Raw genomic sequence first — 25,949 nt, 5'->3', positions numbered from 1 at the left:
TTTATATCCAAATACCTCCGTTCGTTTGTTTGCTGCGTTATGCCCAGGAATCCACCGGAAAGAGCGTTCGCGACAACGGCGGAAAACATTCCAAATTATATCCATAATGTCCACAGAAACATGTCAAACGTTGTTTATAATCCATCTTCAGGGTGTTTTTCAAATATCTATTCGATAATATATCAACCGGGACAGTTGGCTTTTCACTAGGACCGAGAGAAACAATGGCTGCCTTTCACTTTTGCGTAAAAATCACTCAGAGCCCCCACCTATTCACTTACGCAATGTGCCCTTTCACGTTCATTCTTCAAAATAAAAGCCTGAAACTATGTCTAAAGGCTGTTGACACCTTAGGGAAGACATAGAAAAAGAAGTCTGGTTGATATCCCTTTCAATGGGCAATAGCTATGCATGGGAACAGAGAGGTCACAAAAACAGGGCCTCTTCCTGGATGGATTTTCCTCAGGTTTTAGCCTGCAATACCAGTTCTGTTTAACTCACAGACAAAAAATGTACAGTTTTGGAAACTTCAGAGTGTTTTCTATCCTAATCTGACTATTATATGCATATTCTAGTTTCGGGGGCTGAGAAATAGGCAGTTTCAAATGGGTACGCCTTTTTAGCCAAAAGCGAAAACTGCGCCCCCTAGTCTTAAGAAGTTTTAACTCAACACAGAATAGCTGCATGTGCGCGCTCCCTCAAATCCTTTAGAGAAAATATCCTTTCTATTCAATTCAGCTTTGTTCAATTGTATTCTTCATACTATAAAATAATGCCACGGAATTTTAAGCAAATCTTGTCTGCTAAATGAACTAGTGTAGCCCACAGCCATTTGGCATAGCCAGATCAGGACCTAACATAATGACAACTCAGAGCATGCTATTCTGTTCTTCTGAAATAGACTACATTTTCTTCATATCATGTTGCTTTAGACCTGTCCAAAATAAAGAATGGATTTATTATGAAGGTGTAGGCTATACCACATGGATTTATGAGACATTTTAAAATGTCTCATAAATCCATGATGTTCCAAAGGTCTGCATCAGTGGCTGTGTGGAAGCCAGAAGATGCTAAATGAGTTTGTTAATTAATGGTCAATTACCGTGAGACCAACAGTCATTTGCATGACAATCACCAGCTGATGCAATTTTGTGACCGCCACAGCCCTAGGTGCACCCGGATAAGAACATGAAATGCATTAAATATGCATTAAATATGGCAGACCATATCTGTGTACTATATACACACACACACAGCCTATCCAGTCATGTTGATGTACCAGTACATATGAAGATCTGTATGTCAAGTCCAAGCTTAACAAATGTATTTAGTGTGAGAGAGAGAGATGTGGCCAGGAGAGCACTAGAGCTACTTATGATCACAGGCCTAATGTCCAGACAGTTGTGGCCTATAGGATCTGGTATCATCTGCGGGAGATGATTGGATAAGAATCTCATTAACCAACCAGTGTGTCAGTGGTTCGCACTAGCAGGGCAAAGGCTTGTGCTGGTAAACCCTCCAACAGAGCTCTGTGGACTTAGATTACTCCTGGYGCTGTGGTGTGTGGGTGTGGAGGAGACGGATAAACAAAAGTGTTGCCAGCATTTTCTTGCATAAGCAGCCGCCACTCGTCAGGTGTCCAAACAGAAAATCCAGTGATTTATTAATAGACGTTTCTCTCTGCCTTCCCAGTTAGACTTCCCAATGAAACAATCCCAAACAAATTCAACAACAATGTGACAAAGGAGGTTATTCTGCTGTTGTCCTTTTCACAAGGTCCATTGAGCACACTGTATTTACGTGGTACGAAATGTAGCTTGTTAATGCCACACATTATTACCGGTTTACACTAACTGCCGTTGTGGAAAACAATATTAATAGAATGCACATTTTGTAGACTGACTAAAATACTAATTGGGCATTTWAAAAGGTCATAATCGGTGGAAATAAAATCATTTTTAACATTGTATTTTGGCTGAGTCAGATGGCTCAGCTCAAGTGACGTAAAGCTGCTATGACAGCATTCACTGCTACTATCGTTGGCACAGAAACTAATATGATAGAAGTTAGCATTATTTAAGGGCACCAAACTATTTTAACCTTGCATGTGTGCAATATGTCACTCAGACTATCTTAGCCTACTACTTTGTACGTTGTTTTGTCATAACTAAAGGTATTCTGGTTGAAATTGATTCCCATTGGCATGCTTTTAGAATGACTTTGTGGATTAGGGTCCTGTACACACTCAAGTTGTACAACTGATGTGCAACACATTTGGCACAAGAGATGTGATTCATAACAGAAATGATAGTTTTTCTAAACCATAATAAATGCAGACTTTGTGGAAACTCTCCGTTGGATCACAACCATTGTGTCATGCATCGTACATCAGTTGTACAACTTGAGTGTCTATACCGGGGCCAAGGTGTATCACTGCATGTGATTTTGAAGTTACATTATGGCAATGCATTAATGTATGGTGTGCCACTTGACATTCATATCAAAGTGGTGCAGTGTCCATTTTACACATTTAGCTGGTACAGATATACCTCTCTTATGCATGCGTGGGAAGGGGGGTGAGAGCCTGAGTTTTTTTAAATTTGTGCTTACCATGTTCAGGAATGTTGATTTTTAAATCCAACAAGAACATTATTTCAACGTTGACTCGGGTTGAAACTGAATGATACATCGCCTACTCCAAAAAGATATCCCCCAAAAGGTTTCCTCACACTGACAAACTGCAACAACGTGCACGACGCAGCAGCGGGTTGGCAGTGCAATTACCGTCACCTCTGGATCCCACTTGTGTGCCGCCTTTTTAAAAGGGTGAATCAGCATTTCGAACAATAAATCGGCAACCCAACCACTGATTTGGTGAACAGCTGAGGGATGGGGCTGGATAAATGTAACCCCTCTCAAACTCATGGACAGAGCTATGGAGGCAAGGACTGACCATCATATCAAAATGATAGTTTTAACCATGCTATACAGTGTTTGTTTACAACTACGTTTGTAAACAAAAGTAAAACACGTTTTATTATTCAACAATCAAAGGGTATATATTAATTTTAAACGTCTAAAAATGGATGTAGAAACCGCAGTTTGCCAATGTTTAAACATCAACACTGGCGGAAAAACTATATATCGATGCATAATGACGTTCTTCCAATTAATAGCGAGACATTTGGCAGAAAGCGAGCATATAAATAACCTTGGCCTATGTGAGGGTATTAATCTAGCTAGTCTATATGATGCTATTCTTGGGCCAGGTTTGAGACGCGTCATTTAATCAAGCAGCACGCGCCCMCCTAAGGGCTGCTCCCCTTTCTGTCTGCTGTAGCAGTAGCCTAGCGAACCCCCCGCATATCCCCGTGTGGCAAAGGGCTGTTGAAGCATGTTCGTGTCTGGACTGACCTCCGCAGGAAAGGACACAGGCAAACCCTGCGCAGACGGTGTCCGGTTCAACGCGGTGAGCGAGAGGCGACCCCCTCCKTCCGCTAGCTCCGGTCGCGTCCTCTAAGTACTTTTTTGGTATTGTACCTATTTATACCACGCGCACAGCCAGACCTGATTGTATCGTGGCACCAAGGGATTGTGCCATTAACTACAAAGAGGGAGAGATGGTGATGGCTGGTAGAGCCATTCAATTATTGATTGACTCACAGAACAAACCAGTCGGCATTGGAAGACGTGACTGGCAAACGTGGACTGTACAGGGAGCGGGTTAAAGCCACTCTAGGGGGAACGTATGTTATTTACTTGGATGGCAGCTCTATTTGATTCCTCTAAGCTTTGTAGTCGTCATTGCCAAATGAGTCAAGTTAATGATGCCTGTGGTATTTCCCGAATTGGGCTATTAATGTTACATAATGCCTCTCAAGTACAAAGCCGCCTCGTGCGCAGCTGTCGTTTTAATTTATTGCACCTGTGATCTCCAGAACAGTAGCCTACACGAAGCTTTCGCCACATTGACTGCCTTCATAAATACAATGGGCAAAATCTGGTCAATGGTGTAATATTTTTCCGCACTGAATTTCACATATTGCCTTTGTTGACTATCTGTTGTGACATGCAGCATCCGAACTCGGGAGGACTCTCAGACATTTCTGTGTGGGGACTTTGTCACGTGGCAAAGGACCGACACTGCGCTAATATAAACAATTCATGCTGCTAGCGGAGATTAAGCTCCATGGACAGCGACCAACGGGAATCCCCGATCTGACATTTAAACTCTCTCTTTCCTCGTCCCTACCTGCATGTCTACTGGGGGAAGGGATGTCATAGGCTACTGTAATATCATATGATATCCCTTGGAAGAGTTGGGCCAAAGCAGTGTTGCCAAGGAGGATTTAGAACTTGGGTTAGTAAATCAGTCATGAGCGCCGTCTAATGTATATAGATGGTGTATTGCACTAGGTGTGGGACAGGTGCACTGGTATAGGGTCTCAGGTGATCACTGCCATTTCGTTAGTCGATATGCCGCAGAAGATCATATGTAGGTTATTGGTGCATACTCTGTATGAATCTGTGCTTAGAACTTCTGCTGGCTATTTGAACGGTAATGCATGATTGTTTCGCTTGTGTTAAACGCTTTCCACAGACTATTGTATCAAGCCATGTGCAAATGCAGGAGAGCTGATCTACATGTAGCCTATGGTGGCGTTTGGACAATCTAGGATCATATAACTTCATGGTCTGGTATGGTGATTGCCTGTGACATTATTCTACATGATGGAAGTAATGGGAAGAGAAGGTACATGCAGGTGGGTGTAAATCTGACCTCTGGTGGACACAACATTCCTACTCCAGACACTAGCTGGGTCCCATGGATGGCCAGTCTGTTGCTCACTGCTGTGGCCAGATGCTCAGCAGAGTGACCACGTTTTTGGGCAGTACAGGGGTCAGTAGAGTCAGGGGTCAACCTGTGTTCTGGCCAGGTTTTAAAGGGCTTCTGGTGTTTTTTCATGGGCTTCTGGCCAGGTTTAGAGATGGTGAATGAGCATTGTGTCTGTGTCGCCACCTAGCTTCCTTGCACTCTATCAGGGCCGTGTTCAGTAGGGCACACTGTAAAGAAAGCTCTTTGAAATGTTTGCAATGGAAAACAAGGGTTTCATATTGGACAAGTTCAGGTAGTATATCTCTGTTTCTGAACGGTTTCTCCCTACTGAACACACAAACCAGTTCATGCCCTATGAGAATTACCTCAGTCATTATTTTAGGCGATGAGGATGGGTCCATTGGTGACATAATGCAAACAGAAATGAAGTRGTGTTTTGGAGTTGACATGTATTGTACACGCATTGTCTTTACAAACCTCTTTGTCAATCACGTCACCACAGAAATTAAGTAATGTGTTTCGGAGTTGACTGGAACATTTTCAAAGTCTTACAAACCTCTTGGTCAGTGCCACCACCACGTCACAAGGTGACCTCATCCGGCACATCAGTCACATTACTGACATGCGGTGATGTTTTCTCTCCTCAGCGATCAAGGAGTTCCCTGAAGACCTTTTCACCAACAACGAGCGCAAGAGTGGGGCCGTCCTGCTGCACATAGTGGCGGTAAGGCAGCTCTTTGAATGCATCTATTACTAATTATGATGCTTTCATCACTGGTCCAGTCCAAAATCAACCTCTCGTCACTAGTCCTAGTTGGTTTACTTGTTGATTGCCCCGGTATGAAAGGTGTAAGTAATATGGGAATGACTCCACCCAGACCTTGGTCTTAGAATGATGGCTGGAGTTTTCACCACAAATATTTGCGGGGGTACTGATGGCTTAATTCAATATCTTCACATTAATTATGTTTTATATCTTGTATTTTTTTATCCTGAAAATTGAAAATATTTAAGGGGTCAAGTGATCTCCTCGGTTTCAGTGGGTAAGAAACGTCTGGTACCGCCCAGTATTATCAAGAGGTGTCTGGGGGTAGGGCAGTAAGGGTAGGGTGTCAACTCACACTGCCCAGAGTGGGTGAAAAATGCACTTTGGTGATGACATGTCACTTCTGTTCTAAAATTCATTTTACAAAGACAAATATGATTGTTCATGTTGTGAATCGTTCAGGGGGTCTGTCTCAACCATATCATTAACATTATGTCTAAAAGTTTGATTTCGTAACCTAATGCATCCCATAATACACACTGAGCTCTGTTGACCGAGCGGTGTGCTTTCTCGCAGCGACTTGAGGTTTTTACGCGTGGTGGTCTCAAAAAGCCAAATTAACATGACACAAACTGAATTAAATGTAAAAGGCTTTGAAAATACAAAGCTTGTGGTATGCTCAGTGCTCTGACATTTCACATAGTTACTGTGTCCTTGTTTTTGTGAGACATCTTTGAAAAATAACAGGAATTTTGCATTAATATGTAAAAGCGTACACTAAAATCTGAAAATACTACATGTCATGTGTATCTTAGCTGTATTGTTTTATATGCTCTGGAAGCGATGCTATTTTCCTGATATTTGACAGCTTTTTTTGTCTGGCCTCCACTGATTGTCACCCCAATTTGATTTATTTTACCCTTTGGTCAAAATGTGTTTTTAATTAGGCCACCCATTGAATAGACTGGCATACCTCGTCTCCGTTCTCCACCACACCAGCTTGATCTCACACTAATTTAACCCAAAGCAGGGGCTCCTGCCCCCTTCTGTATCCTCACTAACAGCAAACCCTGTCCTGCTGGGTTCTGTCCCGCTGGGTTCAGCCCTGGTCTAGGGGTTCTGTCCCGCTGGGTTCAGCCCTGGTCTAGGGGTTCTGTCCCGCTGGGTTCAGCCCTGTCTAGGGGGTTCTGTCCCGCTGGGTTCAGCCCTGGTCTAGGGGTTCTGTCCCGCTGGGTTCAGCCCTGGTCTAGGGGTTCTGTCCCGCTGGGTTCAACCCTGGTCTAGGAACCTTTCCTCAATTTTACAGGTCTTCATTGTAAATATGAATGTGTTCTTAATCGACTTAGCTGTATAAATAAATAAAATAAATCTCACATGTAATAGGTGTGAAGTTTAAGAAGAATCTTGATTCATTTAATGTAATGCTATGAGGGTGAGATGAGAGGACTAATGGTAAATTGGAGCCAATTATTTGCTGGTCCTACAGTGCCCCCTGTGGCTGGGTTGGAGCACAGCACCCTCTGGACCCAGTGATGTCAGTCTTGATCTATAATTTATATATCTATCACGTCAGCTGTACTGAAATAGAATAGTTTTTTTTCTTCTCACTCCCACAATGCTAAGGAACAATTGCCTGCTCACATCTCTTTGTGCTGTCTTGCCAACTGCTATGGTTATTTGGCATGAAAATTATATAATAGTTGGCTATACAGCACAAATAGATCTGGGACCAGGCTAGGGGGATATTATGCAGTATGCACTTCAGTTAATGTCTAAGCAATGACATATACAAACAATTTTCAAAGTGATTGTATCAATCCCAGATCAGATGGCTATCATTCTACCTGGTAGTAGCAGTTCCTTCTTCAGATATGTCAGGTAGAATGTTCCCRACATTTATTACCTTATGTATGTAATCCTAGATGTTTCTAATCCTCTCAGATCTACATCATACCTAGCAGCTATGTGCTAGGGGACCATTTTGGGATTGGTCGATAGTGCTCTCTAGGTTCATCCTTTACCTTCCTTCATTCCTTTTTTGATCTGCCAAGTTTCCTATCAGTTCAGCCAATTTCTGCTGAGTTAATGTTTGACACGTATGCTCGCACACACACCCTGACTTCTCTCCCGTCTCTCCGCAGGCCCTCTATATGTTCCTGGCCCTGGCTATAATCTGTGACGACTACTTTGTGACATCGCTGGAGAAGATCTGTGAGGTGAGGGACAGTTTTCCCCCACCCTTGTTAGGAACACAATCTGGTGAAAGTGGTCAGAGAGATTAGGCCTTATGTTCTGAACACGGTTTTCTGCTAACATAGTAGCTAGGTTGGCACTTTACTTCTCAACTAATACTTTCACTAATCAATATTCTTTGAGAACTGAATCAAATATTCCTAATGAAGTTCTTCTCTATTCTATGATTGATTTGGGTGTGAAGTGCCACATTTTAAATGCAAAGATTTTTGGAAGCTCACCTTGAGTAAGCAACTCTGGTCTCCTCTCTCGTCTCTTTCTGTCCGTCAGAAACTAGACCTAAGTGAGGATGTTGCCGGAGCCACTTTTATGGCAGCTGGGAGTTCTGCTCCAGAGCTGTTTGCCTCTGTCATTGGTAAGATATGACACACCACCACACACACACCGGCATACTCACATCGACACAATCTCTGATACCCAGAAGTAAAATTTTGTGTAATTGCGTCAGATGCAGGATTATGTTCTGTGGAGAGAGGTATGGGATAAAATACTAACCATACTAGAGAAGTCTCCACCCCCCCTCCCCTAAACGTAAACTTTCAGACAAAGCATGAACCAAATGTCCCCCTCCCCCTTCTGAAATGTGAAAGATGTCAACTCCTGGGAAACTGATTTGTCCAAATGATCAGTGTCTAAAAAAACCTGCGTACCGGAAAAAAGTGACTTAATCATCGCATCCCACAGTCTTCTGACAGACACTACGTGTGTCTGTTCACCAGAGTTTAACCAACACACACGCACCAATATATCCAAATATAAAAAACACACCTACACACACACACACTCTCCCAGATGGCTGTTGTCAGGGCTGATTGTGGTTGGCTCCCTCCCTCTGTGCAGGTGTCTTCATCACCCACGGTGACGTGGGGGTGGGGACAATCGTTGGCTCAGCCGTCTTCAATATCCTGTGCATCATCGGTGTGTGCGGAATCTTCGCCGGACAGGTGTGTTTGTATTTCTGTGTGTGTTTCTTTGTACGTATGTGTGCATGCATGTCTCGTTTAGTGCAGCATTTGCGTTTGGATCACTGATGGGCTGAGAAATAAATGGGAAGATTGAGTTCCCCTAAGGTGAACCATGTCCTGTTGACTGTTGATGTTTGTCTTGGAAAGCATATMTCTGGGCCCGTGTTCAGAAAGAGCAGGAGTGCTGATCTAGGATCAGTTTTGCCTTTTTTAGATGATAATGAATAGGATTACAGAGCCTTCAGAAAGTATTCAGACCCATTAAAACAATGTAAAATCATCAGCAATCGGCACACAATACTCCATAATGACAAAGTGAAAACAGATTTATTTTGACATTTTTGCAAATGTATTAAAAATAAACAAATACCGTATTTCTCGGAAGTTTACATACACCTTAGCCAAATACATTTAAAATRAGTTTTTCACAATTTCTGACATTTATTCCTAGTAAAAATTCCCTGTTATTAGTTAGGGTCATCACTTTATTTTCAGAATGTGAAATGTCAGAATAATAGCAGAGAGAATTATTTATTTCAGCTTTTATTTCTTTCATCACATTCCCAGTGGGTCAAAAGTTTACATACACTCAATTAGTATTTGGTAGCAATGCCTTTTAAATTGTTTCACTTGGGTCAAACGTTTCGGGTAGCCTTCCACAACCTTCCCACAATAAGTTGGGTGCATTTTGGCCCATTCCTCCTGACAGAGCTTGTGTAACTGTCAGGTTTGAAGGCCTCCTTGCTCGCACARGCTTTTTCAGTTCTGCCCACATTTTCTATAGGATTGAGGTCAGGGCTTTGTGATGGCCACTCCAATACCTTGACTTTGTTGTCGTTAAGCCATTTTGCCACAACGTTGGAAGTATGCTTGGGGTCATTGTCAATTTGGAAGAACCATTTGCGACCAAGCTTTAACTTCCTGACTGACGTCTTGAGATGTTGCTTCAATATATCCACATAATTTTACTTCCTCATGATGCCATCTATTTTGTGAAGTGCACCAGTTCCCTGCCTGCACGCAAAAGCACCCCACAAACATAATGCTGCCACCCCGCTGCTTCACGGTTGGGATCGTATTCTGTGCTTGCAAGCCTCCCCCTTTTTCCTCCAAACATAACAATGGCATTATGCCAAACAGTTTTATTTTTGTTTCATCAGACAAGAGGACATTTCTCCAAAAAGTACATCTTTGACCCCATGTGCAGTTGCAAACCGTAGTCTGGCTTTTTATGGCGGTTTTGGAGCAGTGGCTTCTTCCTTGCTGAGCGGCCTTTCAGGTTATGTTGATATAGGACTCGTTTTACTGTGGATATAGATACTTTTGTACCTGTTTCCTCCAGCATCTTCACAAGGTCCCTTTGCTGTTGTTCTGGATTGATTTGCACTTTTCGCACCAAAGTGACGTTCCTCTCAGGAGACAGAACGTGTCTCCTACCTGACGGTATGACAGCTGCGTGGTCCCATGGTGTTTATACTTGCATACCATTGTTTGTACAGACGAACGTGGTACCTTCAGGCGTTTGGAAATTGCTCCCAAGGATGAACCAGACTTGTGGTCTCCAATTTTTTTCTGAGGTCTTGGCTGATTAAAAAAAAAAATACCTATGAATTTCAAGCAAAGAGGCACTGATTTGAAGGTAGGCCTTGAAATACATCCACAGGTACACCTCCAATTGACTCAAATGATGTCAATTAGCCAATTAGAAGCTTCTAAAGCCATGACATCGTTTTCTGGAAATTTCTAAGCTGTTTAAAGGCACAGTCAACTTAGGGTATGTAAACTTCTGACACACTGGAACTGTGATACAGTGAATTATTTGTGAAATAATCTGTCTGTAAACAATTGTTGGAAAAAGTTACTTGTCCTGCACAAYGTAGATGTCCTAACCGACTTGCCAAAACTATAGTTTGTTAACAAGAACTTTGTGGAGTGGTTGAAAAAGAAGCTTTAATGACTCCAACCTAAGTGTCTGTAAACTTCCAGCTTCAACTGTAAGTATTCAGACCCTTTGCTCTGAGACCCTAAATTGAGCTCAGGTGCATCCTGTTTCCTTTGATCATCCTTTGTTTCTACAAGTTATTTGGTGTCCGCCTGTGGTAAATTCAGTTGATTGGACATGATTTGGAAAGGCACARGCCTGTCTATTTAWGGCCCCACAGTTTACAGTGCATGTCAAACCAAAACCAAAACCATGAGGTCGAAGGAATTCTCCGTATAGTTCCGAGACGGGATTGTTTCGAGGCACAGATCTGGGGAAGGGTACCAAAACATTTCTGCAGCAATGAAGGTCCCCAAGAACACAGTGCCCTCCATCATTCTAAATGGAAGACGTTTGGATTCACCKAGACTCTTCCTAGAGCTGGCTGCCCGGCCATACAGAGCAATCYGGGGAGTAGGGCCTTGGTCAGGGAGGTGACTAAGAYCACTATGGTCACTCTGACAGCACTTCAGAGTGCCTCTGTGGAGATGGGAGATCCTTCCAGAAGGACAACCATCTCTGCAGCACTCCACKAATCWYGCCTTTATGGTAGAGTGACCAGACGGAAGCCACTCCTCAGTAAAAGGCACATGACAGCCCGRTTGGAGTTTCCCAAAAGGCACCTAAAGACACTCAGACCATGAGAAACAAGATTCTCCTGTCTGATGAAACCAATATTTTATTCTGGCCTGAATGCCAAGCATCACATCTGGAGGAAACATGGCACCATCCCTACTGTGAAGCGTGGTAGTGGCAGCATCATGCTGTGGGGATGTTTTTTAGCAGCAGGGACTGGGAGACTAGTCAGGATTGAGGGAAAGATGAACGGAGCAAAGTACAGAGCGATCCTTGATGTAAACCTGCTCCAGAGCGCTCATGACCTCAAACTAGGGCGGTTCACCTTCCAACAGGACAACAACCCTAAGCACACAGCCAAGACGACAGAAGTGGCTTCGGGACAAGTCTCTGAATGTCCTTGAGTGTCCCAGAGCCTGGACTTGAACCTAATTTGAACAACAGCAACGCTCTCCATCCAACCTGACAGAGCTTGAGAGGATCTGCAGAGAAGAATGGGAGAYATTCCCCCAGTACAGGTGTGCCAAGCTTGTAGCATCATACCCAAGACTCGAGGCTGTAATCGCTAGCAAAGGTGCTTCAACAAAGTACTGAGTAAAGGGTTTGAATACTTATGTAAATGTGATATTTCAGTTTTTTCTTTAAAAAAAWATATAAATTAGCAAAAATGTGTAAACCTGTTTTTGCTTCGTCATTATGGGGTATTGTGTGTAAAAACAATCAATATTATAGAATCAATCAATATTATAATAAGGCTATAACCTAACAACATGTGGAAAAAGTCAGGGTTTCTGAATACTTTCCAAATGCGCTATACGTAGAAAGGGGGAACTGATCCTAGATCAGGACTTCTAGACTGAGACCCTTTAGTTACTGAATACAAGAACAGGATCTCTTTCCTGACTCTTTCTCTTTCTAGGTCGTAATGTTGGGTTGGTGGTCTGTTTTCCGAGATTCATTCTACTACATTTTGTCTATCCTAGCTCTTATTGCAGTAAGTCTGACATTAAATTGCTCTTAACATGTACTGTATGCCACCATAAACAATATTTATTAAATAATTCCTAACTGGCATTGTTTTAATTTCTGCCCGTGCTCTTTTTCCCCAGTTCATTTACGATGAGAAGGTGGTGTGGTAAGTGATCAGCCCTTTTTAAATATGACCTTGATATTTCATTGGTTACGTACCTGAACTCTGCTCCTTATTGGGCYATATGTGATTTTATTGGGTTACTGTGATGTCATTGGTCTATATTGGGAGATCATTGGTTGTCTCTGAGCCTGTGCTCCTCTGTCCGTCTCAGGTGGGAAAGCCTGGTGTTGGTGCTCATGTACTGTGGATACATCCTCATCATGAAGTAAGTACTGCACCACTAAGTCTGTGACATCACGCAACTCAGGGCGGCCAATGAAACTGAGGGCAGATATCTTGAAGAGATTCTCCTGTACTTTTTGTCTACTTTTTAGCCAGTAGTTCTAAAAGTAGAGCTAGCGAGCCAAAAGTGGTCCCCGAAAAAAATTAAAATAAAATGGTGTACTACTTCAGTACCAGTCAAAAGTTTGGACACGCCTACTAATTCAAGGGTTTTTCTTTATGTTGACTGTTTTCTACATTGTAGAATGCCAAGTGTGCAAAGCTGTCAAGGGTGGCTACTTTGAAGAATCTCAAATATATCTATGTTTTTTTTAACTTAACTTTTTTTGGTTACTACATGATTCATAGTTTTGATGTCTTCACTATTATTCTACAATGTAGAAAATAGTAAAAATAAAGAAATACCCTGAAATGAGTAGGTGTGTCCAAACTTTTGACTGGTGCTGTATATGCAGACATGTGAAAAGTATGTGGACACCTGCTTGTTGAACATGTCATTCCAAAATCATGGGCATTAATATGGAGTTGGTCCCCACTTTGCTGCTATAACAGCCTCCACTCTTCTGGGAAGGCTTTCCACTAGATGTTGGAACATTGTTGTGGGAACTTGCTTCCATTCAGCCACAAGAGCATTAGTGAGGTCAGGCACTGATGTTGGGTGATTAGGCCTGGCTCGCAGTCTGTGTTCAAATTCATCCCAAAGGTGTTCGATGGGGTTGAGATCAGGGCTCTGTGCAGGCCAGTCAAGTTCTTCCACACTGATCTCGAAAAAAAAAACKWTTRTMGTATGGACCTCGCTTTGTGCATGGGGGCATTGTCATGCTGAAACAGGAAAGGTCCTTCCCCAAATTGTTGCCACAAAGTTGGAAGCACAGACTCGTCTAGAATGTCATTGGTATGCTGTAGCGTTTAGAATTTCCCTTCACTTGAACTAAGGGGGCTAGCCCAAACAATCAAATCACATTTTATTTGTCACATACACATGGTTAGCATATGTTAATGTGAGTGTAGCAATGCTTGTGCTTCTATTTCTGACAGTGCAGTAATATCTAACAATTCCCCAACAACCACCTAATACATACAAATGTAAAGGGGTGAATGAGAATATGTACATATATGTATATGGCCGAGCGGCATAGGCAAGGTGCAATAGATGGTATAAAATGCAGTATAGACATGTAAACCATTATTTAAAGTGGCATTGTATAAAGTGACTAGTGATCCATTTATTCAAGTGGCCAGTGATTGGGTCTCAAAGCAGGCAGCAGCCTCTGAGTTAGTGATTGCTGTTTAGCAGTCTGATGGCCTTGAGATAGAAGCTGTTTTTCAGTCTCTCGGTCCCAGCTTTGGTGCCCCTATACTGACCTCAAATTATGGATGGTAGCGGTGTGAACAGGCAGTGGCTCGGGTGGTTGAGGTCCTTCATGATCTTTTTGGCCTTCCTGTGACATCGGGTGCTGTAGGTGTCATGGAGGGCAGGTAGTTGGCCCCCGGTGATGCGTTGTGTAGACCGCACCACCCTTTGGAAAGCCTTGTGGTAGAGAGCGGTGCAGTTGCCGTACCAGGCAGTGATACAGCCCGACAGAATGCTCTCGATTGTGCAGCTTTGGAAGTTTGTGAGCGTTTTGGGTGACAAGCCAAATTTCTTCAGCCTCCTGAGGTTGAAGAGGCGCTGTTGCGCCTTCTTCACCACACTGTTTGTGTGGGTGAACCATTTRAGTTTGTCGGTGACGTGTACGCCGTGGAACTTGGACCGTTATTCCTCCTCCACCAAACTTTACAGTTGGCACTATGCATTCGGGTAGGTAGCGTTCTCCTGGCATCCGCCAAACCCAGATTTGCGCATCGAACTGCTAGATGGTGACGTGTGATTCATCGTTCCAGTGTACGCGTTTCCACTGCTCKAGAGTCCAATGGCGACGAGCTTTACACCAGTACAGTCGACACTTGGAATTGCGCGTGGTGATCTTAAACTTGTGTGCGACTGCTCTGACATGGAAACCCATTGCATGAAGCTCCCGACTAACAGGTCTTGTGCTGACGTTGCTTCCAGAGGTAGTTTGGAACTCTGTAGTGAGTGTTGCAACCGAGGTCAGATGCTTTTTACATGCTATGCGCTTCAGCACTCGGCGGTCCTGTTCTGTGAGCTTGTGGCCTACCACCTCGTGGCTGAGACGTTGTTCCTCTTAGACGTTTCCACTTCACAACAGCACTTACCGTTAACTGGTGCAGCTCTAGCAGGGCAGCATTTTGACTTGTTGGAAAGATGGCATCCTATAACGGTGCCACGCTAAGTCACTGAGCTCTTCAGTACGGACCATTCTACTGCCAATGTTTGTCTATGGAGATTGCATGGCGGTGTGCTCGATTTTATACCCCTGTCAGTAACGGGTGTGGCTGAAATAGCCAAATTCACTCCTTTGAAGGGGTGTCCACATACTTTGGGCCTTTTATTGTATGTGCACCGCGTCATTTCTCTCTCTCTCTGCTGTGTGTTCATCTTGCTAGCTATCACTCAAATGTCGAGGGGGTGAAGCTCATTGGTTAGAACTTGAATTGCTAGGGGGCTGGCCCACATGGGGAAAATGGTGAAGCACAGCTTCCAGAAAACACCCTAGGGATTTGGTGGCTAATTGAGGTAAGACCGTAATTCTGGTGATAGATTGTACATGTGAAGCAACACAAACAATGGCGCACACACACACACACACACACACACACACACACACACACACACATATTAACATACGCACTATACATACACATGGATTTAGTACTGTAGATATGTGGTAATGGTGGAGTAGGGGCCTGAGGGCACACAGTGTGTTGTGAATGTTTTAAAATTGTATAAACTGCCTTAATTTTGCTGGACCCCAGGAAGAGTAGCTGCTGCTTTGGCAGGAACTAATGGGGATCCATAATAAATACAAACTACACATTGACACATCCAGCCCAAAGTGAGAGGTTTACATTTTCCGTAACATCTCTTTTAAGATGTATATATTTCTAAGAAATGTACAAAGAGTGAATGCAAAAATATTGAATTTGAGTCCCCCCTTGATTTTCTGGGGGATGGGAGTTTTTGTCTGTCTGTTTCTGCCTTGGTTCATCCAGGTCACTTCTGTTGCCAGTAATCTGTCTCAGCCCCAGCCTGCTCACTCCCAGCCCAGCCATAAGACTTTAATCCTCCCTCTGCAGTGGCTAAAGAGCACCAGACTTAACTGGATATCACTTGTCTCCTGTCTAGTTAGGAGGAAAGGACTTCTCAGACTGCCCTTCTATGACCCATTATGAAAGCCACTCGGAAAATAGCCTACTCACTGACTATTTCAGACGATTCTGTCCATAGGGGTGGCTGTATATACTATCATTAGAAGTGTGCATACATAGGATGTCAAATATATAACATGGTTTCACATTCCCCAGAAGTTGCAGGACTGAGTTTGCCACAGTTATTGTAAATATGACCAGTTGTAACAATTTTGCTGCAGTTTACTGTATACACAGGGACAGTTTACAGGATCCAGATTAAACCTATTAATCCTAGTCCTAAAATGTAATTTTTTTCAATGGAGAGTTAAGTCCATTTATGAATCTGTGTCCAGCAAACTGGTCCCTAGAGTTCACACAGCACTGCATACAATTCAGTTATTGGCTGTTGATGAACAAGGGAGCCATTGACCAGTGTCCCTCTCCCCTCTTCTCCCAGGTTTAACCAGAGRTTGCAGAAGTTGTTCACGGGGAAAGGGGGTAAAGACAAGAACCAGGCCAACGGTAACGCGGCGGCCAGCAGCGAGATGGAGGACGGTAATACAGCTTGTTATGGGGCTGATGACCCCATTACATATACTCAGCACAGCAGCAGGTAAGGCTGACCAGACAGGCTGTAGTACACACCAAGGCTTCTCGAAGACATATTCTCTACTGGTCTTCTTTGAAATTCCCAAAATTGACTAATAGCTGTTTTTTGAGGGAATGGCTGTTTGGTTCAAWTGCGTTGGTCTTGGTTGGGTTGTGGAAGTGAAGTTGGAATATGGACTTCTGGGAGTTGGGTAGGAATTCCTCTGTCAGTATGGTGAAGGTGTTGCAGTTCTACAGTCTCCATTCTACTACGCTGACTAACACTGGATAAGAGGTACCCTTCTGCTCAACCACAGTGCTCTCTTTCTCTCACTGCCTCTCTCTCTCAGCCTAGCCACCTTATCTTTGGTATTAATGTCATAAGCGGCTTGTAACTTGTGTAGATGCGACCCATATCTTCCGCTTTCTTTCCACTGTCAAAGCGCCTGTCTGTTTAGCCTTACTAAAACCTTCTGTTGCTTATTGTGTGTAGTGACTGTTTCTGCATGCCAGAATGCAGTTTTTCTCTGCAGTATGTTGCTCTGCTTGTCTCTTGACGTTTCAGCCCACTGACTTATGGTACTAAATATCCAAATATAGGGAATGTTTGTCAGCTTTGTTTACTTAATGTATGCATATCAATTTCTATATAATTAATAAACTCTTGCTAATTGAACATAGAACACGTATTAAACCCTGCATCCAGGCATTATACTAGGAGTATGTTTAAAACACAAGTGAAAACTTATTGCGAAAAGGTGTTTTTACATCTTTAAAATAATTGTCCAGTGTTTCCATATTTCTATTAGATATGACCTATATTTAGTTACAGTTTGAGTGAAAAAAAGTTTTCCTTCCAAAAACACAAGTTAAAAAGCATATTTTCTGTGTTGGAATGGTGTTTTCCATTAGCACCGTCCGCTAATCATTTTGACCCGGCTACTTTCTCCACTTCATATTAACTAGGCTATGTTTTTCATTTAAAAGTTTGAATTCGCTAGTCCATCAAGCCCCTCTCCCTCTAGAATGACTGATATGCATCTTCTAGCGATCTTTTTTTTGATAGGATAGGTGCATGTCAGTCACTAAGCAAGCGATGACAGGGAAACACAGTCTGCTGTCTGTCTCGACTCCCGGTACAATTTGTGTGCACTGTGGTTGGTTGCAGTCAAATTTCTTTACACAGAGGAGGGAGAGGGCCTGATGCTCGTGCATTTCCGCGTCCTATGTAATGTAAGTGGTAACGATGAGTCAATTAACTTAGCCTAATTATTGTTTTAATACACATTATTTTCTTTCACATAGCCAGCCACGCGGAGTCATGGCACGTAGGCTATTTACTGTGCGTTGATTGACAACTGAATAGCAAGTGTTGACTAGCTTTATTTATAATAAAAAAAAATATTCGGCAAATAATTATCTGATACACAACCAAAACAAATAGCCAATGCATTCAACAAGTTTGTAGAGTCAAAGGCTTGACGTAATCATTGCATGCTATGAATATGGGACGGAATACTTAACTTTTGACTACTTTAATATACATGTGTGAATTTGGCCCAATACTTTTGCTGCAATTTCTGAACGGTGCACCCGATTTATGGATTAAAATACCCTTAAATTAAAGRTGACAGCCTGCCGTTGAACCTCTGTCACTGTCCCAATACTTTTGGAGCTCATTGTATAGGGCCCCAACTAATGATCATTAATTAATTTAGGCTATGTCAAATCTGACAGATATAATACTTCACTGATATCCATATTTTTTTAWTTTAAAATGTTATTTTTTCAAAAGGTGGGCAATTTACTTCAAATTATGCATTTTATTAAAACAGAAAAATGAACAAACATTGTGGCAATACATATTTTGCAGTAAAACTGTAAAGACTTTAATCTCATGAAGACAAGTTACATGTTAAAGGGTTAAATGTTCTCTTAGAAATTAGTCCTGCTCATATTGGCCTAGATTTAGATGACATTCAAACAACTAACAATACACTGAATACATACATGTTCAAATGACAACATGTAAAGTCATGTCTTTCTACAAGAGTCCACCAAAATAGAGCTCCTTAGGCCAAAAATGACTAAGGGAATGACCTTATCCCCTGAGGTATCTTTGTTTGAGATACAAGTTTGAGGAGTTATGAAGCGTTTTGTTCTCCAATTTATGTTCTGGCCACATACGAGTATATGATGAGTCCACAACAACGTTTGGGTACGAGTTAACAGAATAATACCTTTTTTAAAAGTGAGATTTTCACTGGATACTTCAGTGGATTTTGGGTGTTTTTTTGCTAGCATGTTTGTGTGTTAGCGTCTGTGTGTGTGCATGTCAGTTTGAAGGACTAACGTGTCTGTCCATCTCCAGTTAAGCCCAGTAAGGCTTACAGTCGTGGCTCTGTGGTCATGGTCGATGAGATTATGCACGCCAGCCCTCCCAAGTTACGCTTCCCAGAGGCCGGCCTCCGCGTCATGGTCACCAGCCATTTTGGACCAAAGACCCGGCTGCGCATGGCCAGTCGCCTCATCATCACTGAGGTATGGATAGATAGGGATGCAACTACAAGATGAGAGATGAGGAGCAGAATGTTTCCATGTTAAAAAATGCAATGGTCTCAGATATAGATTTTATAGTGTTCATTAGACACCAAACAGAAAGAATCTGACTGAAACAGCGGGGGTCTACTTGGGGTGTATTCACTAATCGCAGACCGTAGCAAAACGTTTGGTCTGTTGCAAGACGTGTTGCGCTTTGCAACGCAAACTGTTTACTCCAAACGGAACATGTTTTTCAACAAAAAATTGAGGTTCTATTGGTCTAATTCAGGTAGGTCCCTCCCTGTTTCGTTCTGTTTCCATTTGGTTCCTAGAGTAAACGGTAAACTGTTTCAGTTGAAAAACGTTTCGCAACAGGCCAAAAGTTTTTCTACGGTCTGCGAGTAATGAATTCACCCCTGGATGTTTTCGGATGTGTACTGTAATGAACAGCTCCCTGTTTTGCCTCGTCCTGACAGCGTCAGAAGCTGGTCCAGGGTGCCAACGGGGTGGAGACCCAGGTTCTGGAGGGGAAGGTGGACATTGAGAATGGCAACGTGCCTGAAGACAAACCAGCAGAGGAGGAGCAGGAGAATGAAACCATCTCCCCCTTTCATATCCCTGGTGTGTGTATTAGTGTGATGTTTATCCAGACAGCGTTTAACATGACTGTCGATAGGAAATGTTTTGTCGTCAAGACAAGATTGGTGCCATTTGCTTCCACTTCAGTAGACGTGTTGCCYTTACCCAAATTATCCAGTGACTTTATCATATCATGACAAACTCTAATGATCTCTGACAGACTTATGTGCATGGCAAACACTGCCAAGTTTGTGTATGAAACAAACTTGTTTCAGCTGTCAAGTGCTTAATGATTAAAGTAGCTGATGAGTTAAATTAGTTGTGTGGGCTGGAACAAATACCTTCAGACCTCTGTGGATCTCCAGGACCAGAACACTGTTCTAGAATGTTCTAGAGTAGTAGGTTCATCTAGGGAGTTGTCACCACTGTGCTTCTGCATGCTTTTCCAGACTCTTAGCCCCCTGGTTTACTGTAAAGAACTTTGACTGGATATAAAAAGGGCTTTATAAATACATACATTTGATTGATTTTTATCTGCCGCTGCTGTTCTGCAGATGGCATCGGCAGCAAGTGCAAGTGGCTMATCTCGTGGCCCCTGCTGCTCCTCCTGTTCTTCACCATCCCCAACTGTGCGAAGCCTCGCTGGGAGAAGTTCTTCATGGTCTCCTTCTTCCTTTCTACCGTCTGGATCGCTGTCTTCTCCTACTTCATGGTCTGGATGGTGAGTCTCAGGGTAGAGGGTGAGGGGGGGGGGTGGCTAGGGGTGTTTGTCTGTCTTTCTGGTCAATTATCAGTCGTAACGTGTGTGGGGGGGTGGGTCACAGGTCACCATCATCGGCTACACCCTTGGCATCCCAGATGTCATTATGGGCATCACCTTCCTGGCAGCGGGCACCAGCGTTCCAGACTGCATCGCCAGTCTCATTGTTGCTCGGCAAGGTACAGCTTTAGTTTCTGTTATTTCCCTGAACTGTTGGATAGGTCATCTAGTCATTGGCTTTGGGTGGGGGGGGGTCTTCGGACTGTACCATCTTTAGCGATACTCTTTAAGGCTTTTCCAAGTTAATTCTGGAGGTTGTTTTTATGTAAAATGCTTATATTTGAACGACAGCTATTTGTGTTTAGGATTGGGTGACATGGCAGTGTCCAACACCATCGGCAGTAATGTGTTTGATATCCTGGTTGGGCTGGGCGTTCCCTGGGCACTGCAGACCATGGCGGTCAGCTACGGCTCTGAGGTAAGAACAGCTATAGGGAACGGAGTAGGGTGAGGTTGRCCCCCGGACACTGATCTTGGATCAGTTTAGCTTTTTAGTTAGGATAGGGGGAGTGGAAGCTGATACCTTCACCCTGGAGCATAGGGAACAGAGCCCACTGCTGAGAGACGTACAACTTTAGCTCAATATGCACTGTAAATATTTGTAGTTTAGTAGTCATCTTTCTGGAAGTGAATACACTCAAATGAATTCAAGTGTTCATCACTTSAATAGGGGAATAAAACATTTTTAAGGACAAAGTAACGTTGTGTTTCAGTACTGTGTGAGTCCTTGACCTTATTGTCGCTCCAGCTCTCTCCCACCTGTCTACTAGGAGTGCATCTCAATAGTATAACACGTTCTCTGCTCATCATGGCCGGAGGAAGCCACTTAAGACTATAGAGATGCGCCCCTTGAGTTAACTAATACTGGAGCTGTGTATTTACAGAGGTTAACTAATACTGGAGCCGTGTATTTACAGAGGTTAGCTAATACTGGAGCCGTGTATTTACAGAGGTTAGCTAATACTGGAGCCGTGTATTTACAGATGCGTTAGCTAATATGGAGCCGTGTATTTACAGAGGTTAGCTAATATGGAGCCGTGTATTTACAGAGGTTAGCTAATACTGGAGCCGTGTATTTACAGAGGTTAACTAATACTGGAGCCGTGTATTACAGAGGTTAGCTAATACTGGAGCCGTGTATTTACAGAGGTTAGCTAATACTGGAGCCGTGTATTTACAGAGGTTAGCTAATACTGGAGCCGTGTATTTACAGAGGTTAGCTAATACTGGAGCCGTGTATTTACAGAGGTTAGCTAATACTGGAGCCGTGTATTTACAGAGGTTAGCTATACTGGAGCCGTGATATTACAGAGGTTAGCTAATACTGGAGCCGTGTATTTACAGAGGTTAGCGAATACTGGAGCCGTGTATTTACAGAGGTTAGCTAATACTGGAGCCGTGTATTTACAGAGGTTAGCTAATAGTGGAGCCGTGTATTTACAGAGGTTAACTATGACTGGACTATATTCCCCATCTAATGTCTAACGTCTAACTAACGTCTAACGTGCACTATGCCTTCCCTCTAACTAACGTCTAACGTGCACTCTGCCTTCCCCCTCTAGGTCATGATCAACAGTCGAGGACTGGTCTACTCTGTGGTGTTGCTTCTGGGATCTGTGGCTTTGACGGTGAGCAGATACCCTCTTTTGTAGTGCATGATGCTTGTAATGCCAGGATAGTGGGTTCCATTCCCGGGACCACCCATACGTAAACAATGTATGCACGCATTACTAAGTCACTTGGATAAAAGTGTCTGCTATATGGCATATATTATACATGTATTGTAGTCTCTATACACAGTATGACTGGTCAGTAGTGTAATATCTATTGCTGCTGCTGACCAATCTGCCAGTGTATTTATTAGGCTGTGGTCAGAGATTGTGTTTCCTAAAATTACAAATTGTGCCTGTGGGTTTTTCAATGGAGTCATCCGTTGGCTGATGTACAAGGGAAAAGATTGTCCAACGACAAAAGTGTCTTTTTACATAATGCTACTCAGACAGTTGATGAAAGCGTATACTATTTGCATGTGGTCATGTGTCTCCGATTGGCCGTAGCTTTATGCCGCCAGATTTGACTGGTTCTCTTTTCCGGATACGAATAATACTGCAAGGCTTCTATGTAAACGTGCGTGTTTGAAAAAAGTGCTATAAGCTGAATTGCACTAATGGAAAGGATCGTTAGATGAATTTGCTATTAAGGTACCCAACATGCTTTCTGTTGCACTGTAGTAGTTTGTTTTAAAGGGACCGTGTGCAGTTAAACATAGGTGCTGTATCTTAAATCACAGCTAATGGGAATATGTAATTGCTTACACATGAAATTTGAGGGAATCATTTATAAATGTTAATATGCACTAATTAGATTTGACATTGTGCGTATGTCCATAATATTGTGATTTATCGACCCCGAACTTGATGTGAACGTGTGTGATTTGGTTAGTTTTTTTATCAATAAATGAAACCAGCTTATTTTACTGAACTTTATTCATTTGGGTTATTATAAACTGCATTTACAAGTCATTTCTTAAAAATGTAAGTAGTAAATGTAAGTAGTAAATGTGGTCGCAGTTGTAAATGCGACCAGTAGGTCGAAAGTAGGTCGCAGTTGTAAATGAGAACTTGTTCTCAACTGGCCTAGCTGGTTAAAAAAAGGCGAAATAAAAATGATGGTATAAATTAAATGTGAACATTTGTCTCATTCTTAACTGTTGGACTGTGTGTGTGTGTGGAAGAGACAGATTAACAAAATGTTCTCAGTCATTTCTTGCATAAGACCAGTCAGGTGTCCAGAGGTATGATGTACGGCTGTGTTCCCCTCTGCCGAGTGACTATATATAGGATGTACTGTGTTCCTCTGCAGAGTGACTATATATAGGATGTACTGTGTTCCTCTGCAGAGTGACTATATATAGGATGTTGAAGTGTTTGCCGCTGAGTGTAGATCGTTTGAGCGCTCCTTGGTGTTTGTTTTCGGTTTTTTGTTTTGTTTTCTTTGTCTATTTGGGTTGAACTCTGAGTGTTGTGATATTTGTCGTGTGTATTTGGTTGAGGGTTTTGGTATCAAGGTAAGTGGAGAGTCTTAGTTGGGAGCTGGACGGGTAGAGTGTGTGGGCAGTGTTTTGGGTTAGTTATACGGGGAACTGTGGTGTCATTTGTATCTATTGTGTTCGATATTCTTTGTAATAATGTAAGTTAGTAAATGTAAGTAGGGTTGGAAATGTGGTCGGTGCGGAGGTTTTGTGTGAGGTATGGTTCTTGCGACGGCCAGGTTGGGTCTGAAATGGTTAGGGGGAGGGTTGCCGTTGGGGTTAAATGAGGAATGGTGTGTTGCTAACTGGCTCCTAGTTGTGGGTCCGTGTGGTGGGTGTTAGAATTTAAGGGCGAGTATATATATAAATGGAGTGTGCGTGAGTAGATTTTATTTTATCTATTGTGTTTGAATATCCTTGTGTGCATCATTTCTTTACTGTTTGGTCGCTTGTGTTGGCGGTGTGGTTTGTAGTTGTGGAGACAGTATTTTTCTTATTTCAATCATATTGTTTTCTTGTAGTCAATTTTTGGTGTCGATTTAAGACCAGTGTTTTCAGTTTGGTGTTGCCAGGACGGTATCGTAGTTTGCTATTCGGTGGGTTTGTTTGGTGTTGTCTGGGGTGGTGTGTGGGTGTTCCTGCCTCTTCTGCCGATGGTAGTATCTAGTATATGGTGGGTGGGTGAGTGTAGGGTACGCCTGTGGTCTCTGCAGAGTGGAGCTTAGTATTATTTATGTTGGATGTACTGTGTGTTTCCTTTCTGCATGTAGTGTAGCTTATATCTTATAGGGAAAGTGCTGTGTTACTCTCTGCCAGAGGTGACTCATATATAGGATGACTGATGGTCTCTGTCAAGTAACTAATATATAGGATGTACTTGTTCCTCTGCAGAGTGGACTATATATAGGCATGTACTGTGTTCCCATGCAGAGTGCTATATATTGGAGGTGGATTGGTAAACGGGGTTGTTGTGTTGTTTTTGTCTCTTTCTTTGTCAGTGATAGGGTTGTAGTGTATGATTTTATGTGTGGGGGTTGTGTTATATTGGGTACTGGGGCGGGTGGTGGGTTATTGTGGCCGTCTGCATTGGAGTTTGAGCCTATGATAGTTATTTTTGTGGGTGGGCTTGTTACCTTTTGTTGTGTGTGTCGCTGGCTGGTGGTCAGAGGGTGGGATGGCGGATGTATTATTTTGTGATTGTGTGATCTGCGGTTCTGTCGTTTTGTGTCCCTCTCTGGTCTAGTGACTTATTTAATTTTAGTGATGGTTATGTTACTGTGTTACCTTGGGTGGCTTCTTGCGGAAAGTGTTTAAACTATAGTGAGTGACGGATTGGGTACTGTGGTGATTGTTAGTGGCGGGTGGGTCTTGCAGAGTGACTTTCATATATCTTATGATGTACTTGTTGGTTTAGGTGGGCCGGCGGCGGGGGCGTTGCAGAGTGACTAGTATCGTAGGATGTACTGTTTACGCGCTCCTGGCAGTGAGGGGAGGATGATGAGATGGTAGGCGGGTGTGGATTCCGTGGCTGGGGCGAGTGAGCGGAGGTAGTAGAGGGGAGTGGGGCTTTTGTTGGGTGTGTCTGTGTTTTTTGTGCTTTGTTCTTCTGTCGTGCTTAGGGTAGTGTATTCGTGAGGGTTATGATTAGTGATGTGGTGATCTTTGTGTCTGTGCCTTGGTTCGGCCGTGACTTATATTAGGATGTACTGTGTTCCTCTGCATGACGTGACTATAATAAGGATGGACTGTGTTACCCCTCTGCACGACGGACCTTATTATATAGCGATGCTACTGTGTTCCTCTTGCGAGTCTATATATAGGATCTGTACTGTGTTAGCTCTCTGCAGAGTACTATATATAGGATGTACTGTTGTTACCTCTGCAGAGTGACTATATATAGGATGTACTGTGTTCCTCTGCAGAGTACTATATATAGGATGTACTGTGTTCCTCTGCAGAGTGACTATATATAGGATGTACTGCTGTTCCTCTGCAGAGTGACTATATATAGGATGTACACTGTGTTACCTCTGCAGAGTGACTATATATAGGATGGACTGGTGTTCTCCCTCTTGCAGAGGGACTATGTATAGGGATGTACTTTGTTACCCTCTGCGAGTGACTATATATAGGATGTACTGTGTGTACCTTGCAGAGTAACTATATATAGATGACTGTGTTCCCCTCTGCAGGGACTATGTATAGGATGTACTTTGTGTTTCCCTCTGGCACGAGTGGACTATATCATAGGATGTACTGTGTTCACTCTGCGAGTGACTATATAATAGGATGGACTGTGTTCCCTCTGCAGAGTGACTATACCTATGTGAGTCTGTGTTACCCTCTGCAGAGTGACTAATTATACGGATGTACTGTGTTTTACCT

At 42.9% G+C, this 25,949-nt stretch overlaps 1 protein-coding gene across 1 annotated transcript in view; it reads left to right on the top strand.

Moving 5' to 3' along the window:
- slc24a4b (solute carrier family 24 member 4b) overlaps window positions 1-25,949 on the top strand; it is a 43,549-nt gene that overhangs the window by 16,336 nt on the left and 1,264 nt on the right. The window contains exons 3-16 of the mRNA XM_024138282.2: window positions 5,485-5,561; window positions 7,745-7,819; window positions 8,127-8,211; window positions 8,697-8,800; window positions 12,298-12,372; window positions 12,488-12,513; window positions 12,683-12,736; window positions 16,463-16,560; window positions 18,965-19,134; window positions 19,611-19,755; window positions 20,268-20,434; window positions 20,538-20,652; window positions 20,839-20,951; window positions 22,096-22,161. Coding sequence (XP_023994050.1) covers window positions 5,485-5,561; window positions 7,745-7,819; window positions 8,127-8,211; window positions 8,697-8,800; window positions 12,298-12,372; window positions 12,488-12,513; window positions 12,683-12,736; window positions 16,463-16,560; window positions 18,965-19,134; window positions 19,611-19,755; window positions 20,268-20,434; window positions 20,538-20,652; window positions 20,839-20,951; window positions 22,096-22,161 — 1,370 coding nt within the window. The remainder of the gene's footprint in view (window positions 1-5,484; window positions 5,562-7,744; window positions 7,820-8,126; window positions 8,212-8,696; window positions 8,801-12,297; window positions 12,373-12,487; window positions 12,514-12,682; window positions 12,737-16,462; window positions 16,561-18,964; window positions 19,135-19,610; window positions 19,756-20,267; window positions 20,435-20,537; window positions 20,653-20,838; window positions 20,952-22,095; window positions 22,162-25,949) is intronic.

Source organism: Salvelinus sp. IW2-2015, unplaced genomic scaffold, assembly GCF_002910315.2.
Source record: "Salvelinus sp. IW2-2015 unplaced genomic scaffold, ASM291031v2 Un_scaffold1437, whole genome shotgun sequence".
NCBI lineage: Eukaryota > Metazoa > Chordata > Actinopteri > Salmoniformes > Salmonidae > Salvelinus > Salvelinus sp. IW2-2015.
Note: the sequence above shows the minus strand (reverse complement) of the source record. Positions and strands in the feature narration are given on the sequence as shown.